Source organism: Scyliorhinus torazame, chromosome 2 (assembly GCF_047496885.1).
Source record: "Scyliorhinus torazame isolate Kashiwa2021f chromosome 2, sScyTor2.1, whole genome shotgun sequence".
In the NCBI taxonomy this organism is placed as follows: Eukaryota; Metazoa; Chordata; class Chondrichthyes; order Carcharhiniformes; family Scyliorhinidae; genus Scyliorhinus; species Scyliorhinus torazame.
Genome location: NC_092708.1, coordinates 351,795,814 through 351,810,826, shown reverse-complemented (window position 1 = coordinate 351,810,826; position 15,013 = coordinate 351,795,814). Strand labels below are relative to the sequence as shown.

At 41.6% G+C, this 15,013-nt stretch overlaps 1 protein-coding gene across 5 annotated transcripts in view; it reads left to right on the top strand.

Annotated features, from left to right (window-relative positions):
- The window catches only part of LOC140403423 (TOG array regulator of axonemal microtubules protein 1), a 212,718-nt gene that overhangs the window by 116,851 nt on the left and 80,854 nt on the right, over window positions 1-15,013 (top strand). For all 5 annotated transcript variants that reach the window (XM_072491358.1, XM_072491356.1, XM_072491343.1 and 2 more), the window contains 3 exons: window positions 7,900-8,132; window positions 9,171-9,268; window positions 12,021-12,203. In XM_072491358.1, the coding sequence (XP_072347459.1) occupies window positions 7,900-8,132; window positions 9,171-9,268; window positions 12,021-12,203 (514 nt within the window). The remainder of the gene's footprint in view (window positions 1-7,899; window positions 8,133-9,170; window positions 9,269-12,020; window positions 12,204-15,013) is intronic.

The window sequence follows — 15,013 nt, the reverse complement described above, 5'->3', positions numbered from 1 at the left end:
ATGTAAAAGGGGAGGCGGAGTTGCGCTACTTGTTCGGGAGAATATCACAGCTATACTGCGAGAGGACACCTCAGAGGGCAGTGAGGCTATATGGGTAGAGATCAGGAATAAGAAGGGTGCAGTCACAATGTTGGGGGTATACTACAGGCCTCCCAACAGCCAGCGGGAGATAGAGGAGCAGATAGGTAGACAGATTTTGGAAAAGAGTAAAAACAACAGGGTTGTGGTGATGGGAGACTTCAACTTCCCCAATATTGACTGGGACTCACTTAGTGCCAGGGGCTTAGACGGGGCGGAGTTTGTAAGGAGCACCCAGGAGGGCTTCTTAAAACAATATGTAAACAGTCCAACTAGGGAAGGGGCAGTACTGGACCTGGTATTGGGGAATGAGCCCGGCCAGGTGGTAGATGTTTCAGTAGGGGAGCATTTCGGTAACAGTGACCACAATTTAGTAAGTTTTAAAGTACTGGTGGACAAGGATAAGAGTGGTCCGAGGATGAATGTGCTAAATTGGGGGAAGGCTAATTCTAACAATATTAGGCGGGAACTGAAGAACATAGATTGGGGGCGGATGTTTGAGGGCAAATCAACATCTGACATGTGGGAGGCTTTCAAGTGTCAGTTGAAAGGAATACAGGACAGGCATGTTCCTGTGAGGAAGAAAGATAAATACGGCAATTTTCGGGAACCTTGGATGACGAGTGATATTGTAGGCCTCGTCAAAAAGAAAAAGGAGGCATTTGTCAGGGCTAAAAGGCTGGGAACAGACGAAGCCTGTGTGGCACATAAGGAAAGTAGGAAGGAACTTAAGCAAGGAGTCAGGAGGGCTAGAAGGGGTCATGAAAAGTCATTGGCAAATAGGGTTAAGGAAAATCCCAAGGCTTTTTACACGTACATAAAAAGCAAGAGGGTAGCCAGGGAAAGGGTTGGCCCACTGAAGGATAGGCAAGGGAATCTATGTGTGGAGCCAGAGGAAATGGGCGAGGTACTAAATGAATACTTTGCATCAGTATTCACCAAAGAGAAGGAATTGGTAGATGTTGAGTCTGGAGAAGGGGGTGTAGATAGCCTGGGTCACATTGTGATCCAAAAAGACGAGGTGTTGGGTGTCTTAAAAAATATTAAGGTAGATAAGTCCCCAGGGCCGGATGGGATCTACCCCAGAATACTGAAGGAGGCTGGAGAGGAAATTGCTGAGGCCTTGACAGAAATCTTTGGATCCTCGCTGTCTTCAGGGGATGTCCCGGAGGACTGGAGAATAGCCAATGTTGTTCCTCTGTTTAAGAAGGGTAGCAAGGATAATCCCGGGAACTACAGGCCGGTGAGCCTTACTTCAGTGGTAGGGAAATTACTGGAGAGAATTCTTCGAGACAGGATCTACTCCCATTTGGAAGCAAATGGACGTATTAGTGAGAGGCAGCACGGTTTTGTGAAGGGGAGGTCGTGTCTCACTAACTTGATAGAGTTTTTCGAGGAGGTCACTAAGATGATTGATGCAGGTAGGGCAGTGGATGTTGTCTATATGGACTTCAGTAAGGCCTTTGACAAGGTCCCTCATGGTAGACTAGTACAAAAGGTGAAGTCACACGGGATCAGGGGTGAACTGGCAAGGTGGATACTGAACTGGCTAGGCCATAGAAGGCAGAGGGTAGCAATGGAGGGATGCTTTTCTAATTGGAGGGCTGTGACCAGTGGTGTTCCACAGGGATCAGTGCTGGGACCTTTGCTCTTTGTAGTATATATAAATGATTTGGAGGAAAATGTAACTGGTCAGATTAGTAAGTTTGCAGACGACACAAAGGTTGGTGGAATTGCGGATAGCGATGAGGACTGTCTGAGGATACAGCAGGATTTAGATTGTCTGGAGACTTGGGCGGAGAGATGGCAGATGGAGTTTAATCCGGACAAATGTGAGGTAATGCATTTTGGAAGGTCTAATGCAGGTAGGGAATATACAGTGAATGGTAGAACCCTCAAGAGTATTGAAAGTCAAAGAGATCTAGGAGTACAGGTCCACAGGTCATTGAAAGGGGCAACACAGGTGGAGAAGGTAGTCAAGAAGGCATACGGCATGCTTGCCTTCATTGGCCGGGGCATTGAGTATAAGAATTGGCAAGTCATGTTGCAGCTGTATAGAACCTTAGTTAGGCCACACTTGGAGTATAGTGTTCAATTCTGGTCGCCACACTACCAGAAGGATGTGGAGGCTTTAGAGAGGGTGCAGAAGAGATTTACCAGAATGTTGCCTGGTATGGAGGGCATAAGCTATGAGGAGCGATTGAATAAACTCGGTTTGTTCTCACTGGAACGAAGGAGGTTGAGGGGCGACCTGATAGAGGTATACAAAATTATGAGGGGCATAGACAGAGTGGATAGTCAGAGGCTTTTCCCCAGGGTAGAGGGGTCAATTACTAGGGGGCATAGGTTTAAGGTGAGAGGGGCAAAGTTTAGAGTAGATGTACGAGGCAAGTTTTTTACGCAGAGGGTAGTGGGTGCCTGGAACTCACTACCGGAGGAGGTAGTGGAAGCAGGGACGATAGGGACATTTAAAGGGCATCTTGACAAATATATGAATAGGATGGGAATAGAAGGATACGGACCCAGGAAGTGTAGAAGATTGTAGTTTAGTCGGGCAGTATGGTCGGCACGGGCTTGGAGGGCCGAAGGGCCTGTTCCTGTGCTGTACATTTCTTTCTTTCTTTCTTTCTACAGATATTTATATACATACCCATTTGTAAACACCCATTTCGTAAAGGTACTCCCACATGACAGCACCTTGTCAAAGGCCTTCTGGAAATCTAAATAGACCACGTCCACTGGTTCTCCTTTGTCTGACTTCCTCAAAGAACTCTTAACAGAATTGTCAGGCATGACCTCCCCTTGACGAAGCCGTGCTGACTCGGTCCTATTTTATCATGCACTTCCAATATACATTCCATTGATAAATGAAAACTCCACGGAAAAAGTGATCCATCAATGGTTAAGATAAAATGCTTAAGAATAGTCTTCGATTAAAAGTAATTTACAAAATTGTTGATAAGGAAATAAGCTTGAGATTTAGGAGAATTTTAGAAACTAGACAAGCATGACCAGTCAATTGATGAGGGAGAAAATAGAGTAAATGAGCAAAATATATAAAAACAGATTACAAGACCTTCTACATCTATGTAAAACATAAAAGAATAACAAAAGTAAACATGGGTGCCCGAGATCCTGAAATATGAGAAATTATGGTGGGGAATGAGAAAGTGGCAGAGACATTAAACAAATATTTTGTGTCTGCCATCACATTAGAAGACACAAAAACAGTGCAGAAATAGTGTGGAACGATGGATCCAATTCAATTAATATTAATAAAGAAAAAGTACTGGAGAAATTAACTGGACAAAGGGTCAACAAATCCTATTGATCTGATGACCTACATGCTATGATTCTAAAAACGATGGCTGCGGAGATAGTGGGTGGAATGTGATCTTCCAAATTCTCTAGATCAGTGTTTTTCAAATTTTCTTTTTCCTGGGACCTAATCTTACCAGCCAGCCGACCTTCACGGCCCATGCCGACCAACCTTCGCGCCACCATTTTCGCTTACCTTTGAAGTTTTGAGGGTTTTAAACTCTCATTTGTCAGTATGTTCCTGCATATAACACCCATGGGCTTTGCATCCTGATTTTATTGGCACAATTAACAAATTAACAAAAGCCATACCTCATGATATTATCTTTATACTGCTTTGTTCCCGATTTCTGTTTCTTCTTAGTAGGTTGTTCACCAGAGGCCCTGGAGCTCTGTATACAGCTCTGATTTCCATTGTTTTGTCCTGCCGCGGACTCCCCTGTGCAATTCTCCCCAGCAGATTCAGTTGTGGCCTGTTTGTGTCTCTGGCCCTCTCTTCCTTACATCAAAGCGATCCATCTTCAGTTCTTCACAAGCAGTTCTTGCTTGCTTGCAGCCAGAAAATGGAGGAATCTCTCCACCGTGATTTTGCGCCAAAAGTGTACATGCCGGATGTGCGATCTTCTCTCTGCCACCACTTCTGGCGGGAAGACTGCATCGTTCATATTGAAAAGCTGGTTGCGGCCAGCACACTCAATTTAAAATCCAGTCGCAGCCGTTGGACGCTTCTCCCGCAATCGGGAATACCGCAACCGATCGCTGCCCAACCCTGCTGACACCCGCCCGTGACCCACCCACGTGTTGCGACCAGCTGTTTTTAAAAAAAACCCTGCTCTCGATTCTAGAATAGTCTCATTTGATTTGAAGGTAGCAAATATAACCAGGAAGGATAGAGAGAGAAAACAGGAAACTACAGGTCAGTTGGCCCGGCATAGGTTGTCAAGAAAATGCTGGGATCTATTATTAAGGAAGTGGTAATAGGGCACTTAATCATAATATGATTGGGCAGAGTTAGCATGGTTTGATGTAAAGGATAACATGTTTGACAAATCCATTTGAGTTTTCTGAGAATGTAACTAGAAGAGTAGATAAGGGGAGCGGGTGGATGTAGTATTTTCAGATTTCCAAAAGTTATTGAATAAGATACCATACGAAAGATAAGGGTCGGAATTCTCCGGAGGGGCGGGCCGTACCGGCGCTAACGAGTGGCGTCAACCACTCCGGTGTTGTGCCGCCCGGAATGTGCGGAATTCTCCGCACCTTCGGGAGCTAGGTCGGCGCTGGAGTGGTTGGCGCCGCGCCAACCGGCGTCAAAGGGCCTCTGCCGGCCGGCGCGAGTTGGCACCTGCGCAGAACCGCTGGCGTGATTCCTGCGCATGCACAGGGATTTCTTCTCCGCGCCAGCCATGGTGGAGCTTTACACAGGCCGGCGCAGAGGGAAAGAGAGCCCGGCCACCGTGGGGGCTCCCCCCGGGGTTGGATCATCCCGCGCCCCCCCCCACCCACCCCTTCGAGGACCCCGCAGGCCGTCATCAGAGCCAGGTCCCGCTGGTACAGACCTGGTCTAATCCACGCCTGGCCGAAAACGGACGGCCGCTCTGCCAATCGGGGACCTGAGAATCACCGGGGGGAGCCACTGCCAACTGGCGCGGCGCGATCCCCGCCCCCGTCAAAAAACCGGCACCGGAGAATTCGGCAGCCAGAGGCGGGGAGGGATTCACGCCGCCCCCCGTCGATTCTCCGACCCGGCAGGTGGTCGAAGAATCATGCCCACGGGCTTGTAGGATTATGAGTAATTTATTAGTTTGAATCCGAGAGTAGGAATAAGTAGATCACTTTTGGTTGACTGGTAGGATGCTGCAAGGACCGCTGCTGGAGCCGCAGCTATCTATTATCCATATTAATAAATTGGATGGAAGGCCTGGTGTAATAATATTTCCAGATTACTGATCTAAAGATAGACAGGAATGCAAACTGTGAGAGGACTCAGTCTGAAAAAGTAAATAGATCATATATGTGATTCAACAAGGAGGTGGCAGGTGGACTATAATATGGGAAAATGTGAGGCTAATCATTTTGGTAGGAAGAATAGAAAATATTTTTAAATGTGTTGAGAGGGATTTGGGTGTTCTTGTGCTCAAAACACTAAAAGTTAACGTGTAAGTACAACCAGTGGTAAGGAAGGAATGTTGGCCATTATAACAAAAAAGCCTTGCTGCTATTGTTCAGGCTTTGACAAGACTCCACCTGGATTATGGTGTACAGTTTTGGTGTCTCTACCTAAAGAAGGATATATTTGTCCTTGGAACAGGTGTAAGAAAGGTTCATTGCATTCATTCCTTGGATGAGAAAATTGCCCATGAGGGGAGGTGGAGCAAAATGGTCCAAATGTCTTCGCAGTTTAGAAGAATATGGGGTGATTTCATTAAAGCATAAAAGATTCTGAGAGGGCTTGACAGGGTTGATGCTGAGAGACTGTTTTCCCCTGGCAATAGAGGCTAGAATTAAGGAACATAATCTCAGGATAAGGGGTCAGCCATTTAGGACTGAGCTGAGAAAATATGAATCTTTGACCCCAGAGGGTGTGGAGGGTCTGTCATGGAACTTATTCAAGGCTAAGATCGATTTGATTTTTGAACTTTAAAGGGAATCAAAGATCTGGAGATTGGGCGGGAAAGTGAAGCTGAAGGGAAACATCAACCATGACCTTATTAAATGATGCAACGGGCTTGAAAGACTATGTGATCTCCTGCTTATATTTCTTATGGCACTACACTATGGAGAGAATATTGGGTTGTCGGAACTGCCGTCTTTCTGATAAGACAGTAACCTGAGACTTTATCTGCCCTTTTAGTTCGAGGTAATTCAAATTATTTCGATCAGCAGCACCAAAAGTTTCCTCTGTGGCCTATATTTCAACCAACATTACTAAGACCAAATTATCTGTTTTTTGGGACATTGTTGTTTGTGGGAGCTTATTGTGAAAAATTGACTGCCATATTTCCTACTTTACATCAGCAATGTATATACTTCAGTCCTGAGATCATGGAAGGTGTCAAATAAATGCAAATCTGTCTTTGAATCAGAAGAAGAAAAAAACAAAGCTATAAATTGTATTAACTGCTGTCCTGGTGCACTGTGCCACAGAAGGCTGTGCTCCTTTGTTTATCCAATGCCAGCTGGCCCGTCGGTGAAAGGCAATTAGAGTGCGAACAAAAAAAAGGGTGAGAGATTTCTGCTGCACCATTTACAGTTTTTATTTATGATCCAGGGAGGATGCTTCACCTGGCTGAGTGATATAGAATAAGGGATAGGCTATTTAGGACTGAGGCGAGGAGGAATGTCTGCACTCGAGGGTGGTGAATCTTTGGAATTCTTTGCGCCAGAGGGCTGTGGAGGCTAAGTCATTGAGTATGTTCAAGACTGAGATTGAGCAATTTCTACATAATAAAAACATCAAGGGATCAGGGATTGTGCAGGAAAATAGTGTTGAATTGGAAGATCAGCCATGATCTAATTGGATGGCGGAATGGGCATGAGGGGCTGAATGACCTACTTCTCTTATTTCTTATGTTATTCTTTGATGGGATGTGAGCATTGAGTAAACCACATGGATATTTAGTCTGGTGTCATGTAGGTCAACCCAGGTAAAGGCAACATATTTCCTTTCCTAAAGGACATGATTAAGCCAGGTAGATTTATATGCCCATGGTTTTATGGTCACCTTTACTAAGACTAGTTTCCAATTCCAGAATTATCAATTGAATTTAAATTCAACAAGCTACCATGATGGCATTTGAACCGGTGTCCCTCGAGCATTAGCCTAGACCTCTAGATTACTAGCCCAGTGATGTTACCAGCTATTTAAGTTTAAGAACAGATTGCCTGCCTTTGTGACCTCTGCAGGGCACTGTAGTACTCTTACAGAGGAATTAAATATTTTGCATTGATGATGAGGAAAAGACCCCATATTCCTTTCAATGTATAAACAGGATTCAAATTAAGTCCCTTCTAAGCAACTAGATTCAAAAATTGCTAGAGTAGTAGGAATATAATTAGAAGATGAATTAAATTCAATGCCAAATGAGTTGATATTAGCACTTTCCTGGAAACTGTAAATTTGTGATCTAAGTTGAATACATTGAGTTAGGTAAGGACAAAATGTCTGAATGGAGGAGTATCTTGTAGTATGACAGTCCACAGTAGTTTTAGCAGTGTTTGTGGATTTGGAACATATCTCAGCAGGAAGATCACCCAGTTAAATAATAAACAGATATTAGGCAATGAAAATTCCCAAACAAAATATTCTCAAGACCATTTTATGATGTTGTAGTTGATGCATAAAAAGCTGTCTTGCATGTTTCTTTGTTCAACTACATGTTCTCAACTTATGATTCTGAATGCCTCGGATAAAAGTAAATCAGGAAATGATTCTTCTCTTTCAGAATGAGATTGCAGCATTGGATTTTGTTACCAAAATTGAAATTTTCTTATTTCTTGCAGATGATGAGTGCCCTGAAGTCTTTGAGAAACAGTGCAGCAAAGAAAAGAGCTAAACTGAGCAGCAGCGCATCTGATGTTGAGAGTCCAGACTCAGCTCTTAAGCTGGAGCTTGGTGTGGATTCCACATCACGTACTTCATCGCCTTACATAAGCACTTACAGTGAAAGTGATGTTTACAGCCAGGAGTCTTTGACATCTCCATTGCCTTGCAGCCCCTGTGGCAAAAAAATAATGTAAGTAATAAAGTTGATAGTATTCAGTTTTACTGAGTTCTCAATATCTCCATTGTGACACTAATAATGCAGATACACTGTCAATTTTTTTTTCCACAGTGTTAACTTAGTTTTCACAGAAATTAATAATACCCAAAGGTTTGCATAATGCAGTAAAAATATTCTGTCCATTTCATTCACTTTTCAATTGTTTATTTTCCAGTTTCCAATTAAAATTGTGTTTTAACCTAAAAGGTTAATGTTTTGTAATACTCCTGTCTTGGCTGGATATCTCTCCTCCACTTTCCCAAGGGTACTGAGGCCAATTGTATTAGCCACTTCTGCCACTCCTGCTGAATTAAACTAATTTAATAGCAAACAGCAATCAAACCTGTCCTGGTCTGCGTTTCAGTTCCAACTAGTCAAACATGTGGATGCAACAAACATTATTGTAATGGGCCTTACCGTGTTCTGCTCATCCACTTTTTCCATTGGTCTTTGCTTTATTTTTATTTTTGCTTAATATCCTTGTTTCATTTTTATCTATTATTCCTCTAGTTTAATTGTTTTATAATCTCCTCAATCTCCAGCTTTGTAAAACTTTCTGATCAGTTCATTGTGAAAACGTTGCTGTAGTAATGTGATAATTATTTAAAGATTAAATTATTTTTGGGCCTCAAGATGGCGGAGTGGTTAGCACTTCTGCCTGTGGCACTGAGGACCCACCTTCGATCCCGGCCCCGGGTCATTGTCTGTGTGGAGTTTGCATATTCTCCCCGTGTCTGCGTGGGTTTCACCCCCACTACCCAAGATGTGCAGATTAGGTGGATTGGCTACACTAAATTGCCCCTTAATTAAAAAAATGTTTAAATTATTTTTAAATGAGTATCAATTGAATGGCGGAGCAGACTCGATGGGCCGAATGCCCTAATTCTGCTTCTATGTCTTATGGTCTAATCATTTTATTAGTTATTAAGTTTAAATAAATACCTCTTTGATATATATTTTAAAACTTCTGCATTGATCTTTCAAACTTGTGCTTGATTGTGGTTTCAATAGGTCTGATGGTTGTTCCCAATTAGGACCCAAACCACGTCATGGTCAGATACCACCGGGAAAAGCCAAGCCGTCGCCAGTAGAATACAGCCTCATCTCGGGTACCACCTTTTCAAATTCATTATTTTCAAAGAAATTGCTAGGCAATTCAAAGGTGTAAAATCGGCTCCATAATGTATTTATTGCACCATTTCATTTAATTAAAGCAAACTTATAGGTAACTCAGAAAACTGCATCTTTTTGCAATATATATCTGAAGATATTGCTCATTTAGTCACTAGTACACGATCTTTGAAACTTGAGCTCAATGTTTAACTTAATCTGTCTGGCAAGATGTCACCTATTTTACCACCCTGTCCAATTTTGTGCTCTATTGAACCTAATGGTAATTCTGGCACCTAATCCAAATGTTCCCTGCATCTGCTGGCAGATTAGGTTATAGTTGAGTTTCTGTTTCAGTAGTATTTTGGTGTGTACATGTGTACCTTTAATTTGTTACCTCATTTTGCTAATTTCATTTCCTTCCTCTCCACATGAATTGGGAGTCTTTCCTCAGTCACCTGTGTGACCATTTGTCATGGATGCTGCACAAGAGTATTGGTAGGCTGTTGGTTTGTGGGGAGGATAACATCTTGATTGTCCTGTTCTCAGCCAATTTTCATGTGTTCTCATGCTTCTTTCCTCGTTTATTTTCCTTTGCTATCTGCCCTTTTCCAGCAGGAAACATTGAATTGTGACGAGGAACAGGAGCCTTGGCCTTGAAGCCTTTTATAACATGCCCATACAAACATCAGCTAATTCAGTACAGAATAGAAATCACATCTTCACATATTTTGGGTCTTTATCAGGCAGCACTTTCATACATTAGGTTATTGAAACTGCAGTCCCTGTCCCCAATGTTCCCTCCTGCCTTGTTAACCGATTGTTTTCCTCACTATACATGACAAAGGCCTGTATTCTGTGTTAGTAATGACAGCAAATGTTTATCATCGTTACTCCTCTGAAATTAACATCAACATCTGCAGTCTACACATAAACAGTTAAACAATAAATCCAGAAGATTTTTGAAAATTCATTCATGAGTGTCGTTGGCAAGATCAGTATTTATTGTTCATGTTTAATTGACAACTTTTTTCCTACCACTGAGTGGCCGGTTGGGCCAATTCAGAAGACAGTTAAGAATCTACCACATTGCTCTTATGTGTCAAAATGCAGGTCAGTCATGTGTAGGCCAGATTGAGTATGGATGGTGAATTTCCTTCCCTTAAGGACATTAGTGAACCAGATGGATTTTTATGACAATCGATAATTTCATGGCCACCATTACTGATGCTAGATTTTTGATTCCAGATTTATTTGATTAAGTGAATTTAAATTCCCTAACTGCCATGGAGAAATTTTAACTCGAGTCCCTGGCCTCGCAATTGTACATGCTGGCAAAACCCATAAGATGCTAACATTGATTCTCAGCTTCTCTTTATGGTTTACTGATGAAGTAACCGCAAACCACAATCAAGTAGAAATGACTGAACTGATAAGACCTTTTTGCACTATTAGCCTTTCTGTGAAAAACCCTCAGGAAATTTTACACCTTGTTGAATGGGATGTAGCAATGTTTTTAATGGAGTACTATGTTTATGATTACTACTGAATAGTTTTACTGACCCTGATAAATTAATTCCATATTTATGGAATGTCAAATTTCTCCACCATGATAAAAATTCACATTATTATGATTTGTTTTCAAAGTTTGTTAATGATATTTTGCCTTCTACCTGAATCCCACAAGTATGTTCCAACCACCTTTTTTGCTCTCTCTAAAACTTTAATCAAAAGTGAAAAATTCAGTACCTTTTATTTCATGGCTTGCTCTCTGTGAGAATACATCAACTTGACTGCTTATCCTGCTTGATGACATTATTATTGCTGGATGCTGCCGAAAGATTCCTCTTGACTTAGCAGTAGATTCAGTCTGATGACTGGAAAGGAAACTCATTCTACTCATCTGTTCATTTCCACCAAATGGAGACGGACTGCAGTTCAGATAGATTGGAGGGGAATAAGTTGGTCAAGATGAGGTAGGTTGCTAGGCTGGATTGATTTAACAAAAGATTTACTGGGTATGAGGAAGAGAAACAGTTTTCACAACTGTATGTGGTTTAATTCTTGAGTGAAGTACCCCCAAAACCACAACCAAACTCGACTTTTCTTATTTCTTTACAATTGACAGTAGTGAAGAAACAATGTTTGGAACCTAGTCTAAATTTGTTTATGAAGTTTTACCAGTATTAAAAACCAACTTAGAGTAGTCACACTGAGGAGGCGGTAGATTCTGGTGTATAAACTGGGAATGGACCTGACCAAATCCAATAACCCAAGACATTTCTCTCTTCTCTTCACCATCCCCCCCATAGTTTCTTGCAACTCTTGTGCTATTTTTTAAATAGAAATGTATTTAATTTGTATTGCAATTAATGTACATGGAGCAGGAAATATAAACCTATTGGGGTTAAGGAATATAAATCTTGTATCAATAAATGTTAAGCAAGTATGCGGAGCACAGTTTTGGTGATACCTCTAGCATTGTTCTTAGTACTTGATAACCATCTGGTTATCAGAGTGCTTCCTATTGGTTCTTGCCTGTAATATGTCCCTTTGATTAGCTTCTGATCTGCAATGTGTGTAAGTAAAGGATGGCTCACATTAGGCACCAATTTCATAATTCTGAGGAGCTTTATTATCATCATTACTGTGGAATGTTGCATGGTATTTATAAGAAAGGAGAAAATACCCTAGAAGTGAAAACAACTTAAAAATGATGCCTGTATTAATAGCCCTTTTTTTAAATAACAGGAGTAACTTTCCGTGATAGAACAACATCTGATGTGAGCATTGTTGGTCAACGCATGACTTATGGAAATGGAATTGCAGATTCTGAAGAGGAGAAACCAATTGAAGTATCCCACTCTAGCTCTCTCTCTAAATTTCAATCCAAGGAGCATCAAAAAAACATAACTAGTAATAAATCCACAAGAGGTCAGTATAGTTATTCATACAAGATACTTTTCATATAAATTAACAGATGTTTAATTTGTCATGTATACTATTGATACATAACTATCTAATTACTTAGCTATATAGAGTGCTAAATGGCTGTTAGTAATTGGAATGGTTAATTAGCACTTTTTATCTATGAGATTATAATTAAGTCTTTGCTTTAACAATGTCATCTTTATTCACAATATTATTGTTAAGTGTGAGCACTTTGGATTCTGGCAACAATTTCTGGGAACTGTTTAAAAACCTCCTTAACCTATTATTATATGGTGTTATGTGAAACTAACCATTTCATGAAATCCTAAATTAGTTTTGTAGAGCCCAAGTAATCGTTGCCCATTTTGAAAATTTAAAATTGCTTTTCAAAATGTAATGAGATGCCTATTACAAAGACATGAAGCTGAATTGTGATCCCATCATCAAAATTGCACAATTCTATAAATATTTTATTGTGTTCTAAATAGTTGGATATCAGGATACTGCAGATTATACAGATGAAATTGTAAAGTAGATTAAGCTAAATGGAATGACGAATAACATGTAATTTAGATGAATTCAATTCAAAAAATATATAAACATTTCCTTTTGAAAATGCTTTGGAATTATATATTAGCAAAAAATATTACATTGAAAAGAAGTTATGCAAAATATTTCTTTGGAAAGAATTGCAGCTGATTTCATGAAATTAAAACTGCCTGTGCTAAAAGATGGGCATAATTTTAGAATACAACTTGTTTCATGATTAAACATCTCATTGAAAGTATTCACTCCATTTCAATATTGTTGCTATAAATGAGGTATTGTATCAATATCTGCATATTCTCAGCAATTTATTTTCAATAGATCTCAAAGGATTTAATAAGGTTACCGTCGCTCTTTAAAATCTGTGTGGTGATGTGCATCAATGTAAATACATGTAGGCTAGCTAGACACTAGAGGGAGCACCAGAAACATCACACACACACACTCAGCCAATAGATCAGTTAGATTGGAGACGACCAATGGACATTCACGATACACAAGGAGGTGACACGACCACAGGGGGGGCATTACACCAACCCATATATAAAGGACACCACACACATGATCTGCCTCTTTCCAGTGGAGACAGTCAGTGAATACAGACACAGGGTCGATTCAATATTATACCCACCACGTGGATTGCAGCAGCTGGTTAGTCAGTCTGGGTAGCTATAGTAGGATTAGCAGTAGTGTCGAACCCGAGTAATAGAAATGTAAATAGTTTAATAAACGTGTTGAAGTTATCTCCACGTCTGAACCTTCCTTTGTCAAGTGCACCACAAGTAAGCCGCTTATGTTACACCTACAACATAGAACGATACACCACAGTACAGGCCCTTCGGCCCACGATGTTGCACCGACATGGGAAGTCAAAAAACAAAAGCCATCTAACCTACACTATGCCATTATCATCCATATGCTTATCTAATATACTTTTAAATGCCCTCAATGTTGGCGAGTTCACTACTGTTGCAGGTAGGGCATTCCACGGCCTCACTACTCTTTGCGTAAAGAACCTACCTCTGACCTGTGTCCTATATCTATTACCCCTCAGTTTAAGGCTATGTCCCCTCGTGCTAGCCATTTCCATCCGCGGGAGAAGGCTCTCACTGTCCACCCTATCTAACCCTCTGATCATTTTGTATGCCTCTATTAAGTCTCCTCTTAACCTCCTCTCTAACGAAAACAACCTCCAGTCCATCAGCCTTTCCTCATAAGATTTTCCCTCCATACCAGGCAACATCCTGGTAAATCTCCTCTGCACCTGTTCCAAAGCTTCCACGTCCTTCCTATAATGAGGTGACCAGAACTGTACGCAATACTCCAAATGCGGCCGTACCAGAGTTTTGTACAGCTGCAACATGACCTCATGACTCCGGAACTCAATCCCTCTACCAATAAAGGCCAACACACCATAGGCCTTCTTCACAACCCTATCAACCTGGGTGGCAACTTTCAGGGATCTGTGTACATGCACACCGAGATCCCTCTGCTCATCCACAATTCCTAGAATTTTACCATTAGCCAAATATTCCGCGTTCCTGTTATTCCTTCCAAAGTGACTCACCTCACACTTCTCTACATTAAACTCCATTTGCCATCTCTCAGCCCAGCTCTGCAGCTTATCTATGTCCCTCTGTAACCTGCAACATCCTTCCGCACTGTCGACAACACCACCGACTTTAGTGTCGTCTGCAAATTTACTCACCCACCCTTCTGCGCCTTCCTCTAGGTCATTGATAAAAATGACAAACAGAAACGGCCCCAGAACAGATCCTTGTGGTACGCCACTTGTAACTGAACTCCATTCTGAACATTTCCCATCAACCACCACCCTCTGTCTTCTTTCAGCTAGCCAATTTCAGATCCACATCTCTAAATCACCCTCAATCCCCAGCCTCCGTATTTTCTGCAATAGCCTGCCGTGGGGAACCTTATCAAACGCTTTACTGAAATCCATATACACCACATCAACTGCTCTACCCTCGCCTACCTGTTCAGTCACCTTCTCAAAGAACTCGATAAGGTTTGTGAGGCATGACCTACCCTTCACAAAGCCATGCTGACTATCCCTAATCATATTAGTCCTATCTAGATGATTATAAATCTTGTCTCTTATAATCCCCTCCAAGACTTTACCCACAACAGACGTGAGGCTCACCGGTCTATAGTTGCCGGGGTTGTCTCTACTCCCCTTCTTGAACAAAGGGACCACATTTGCTATCCTCCAATCCTCTGGCACTATTCCTGTAGCCAATGATGACATA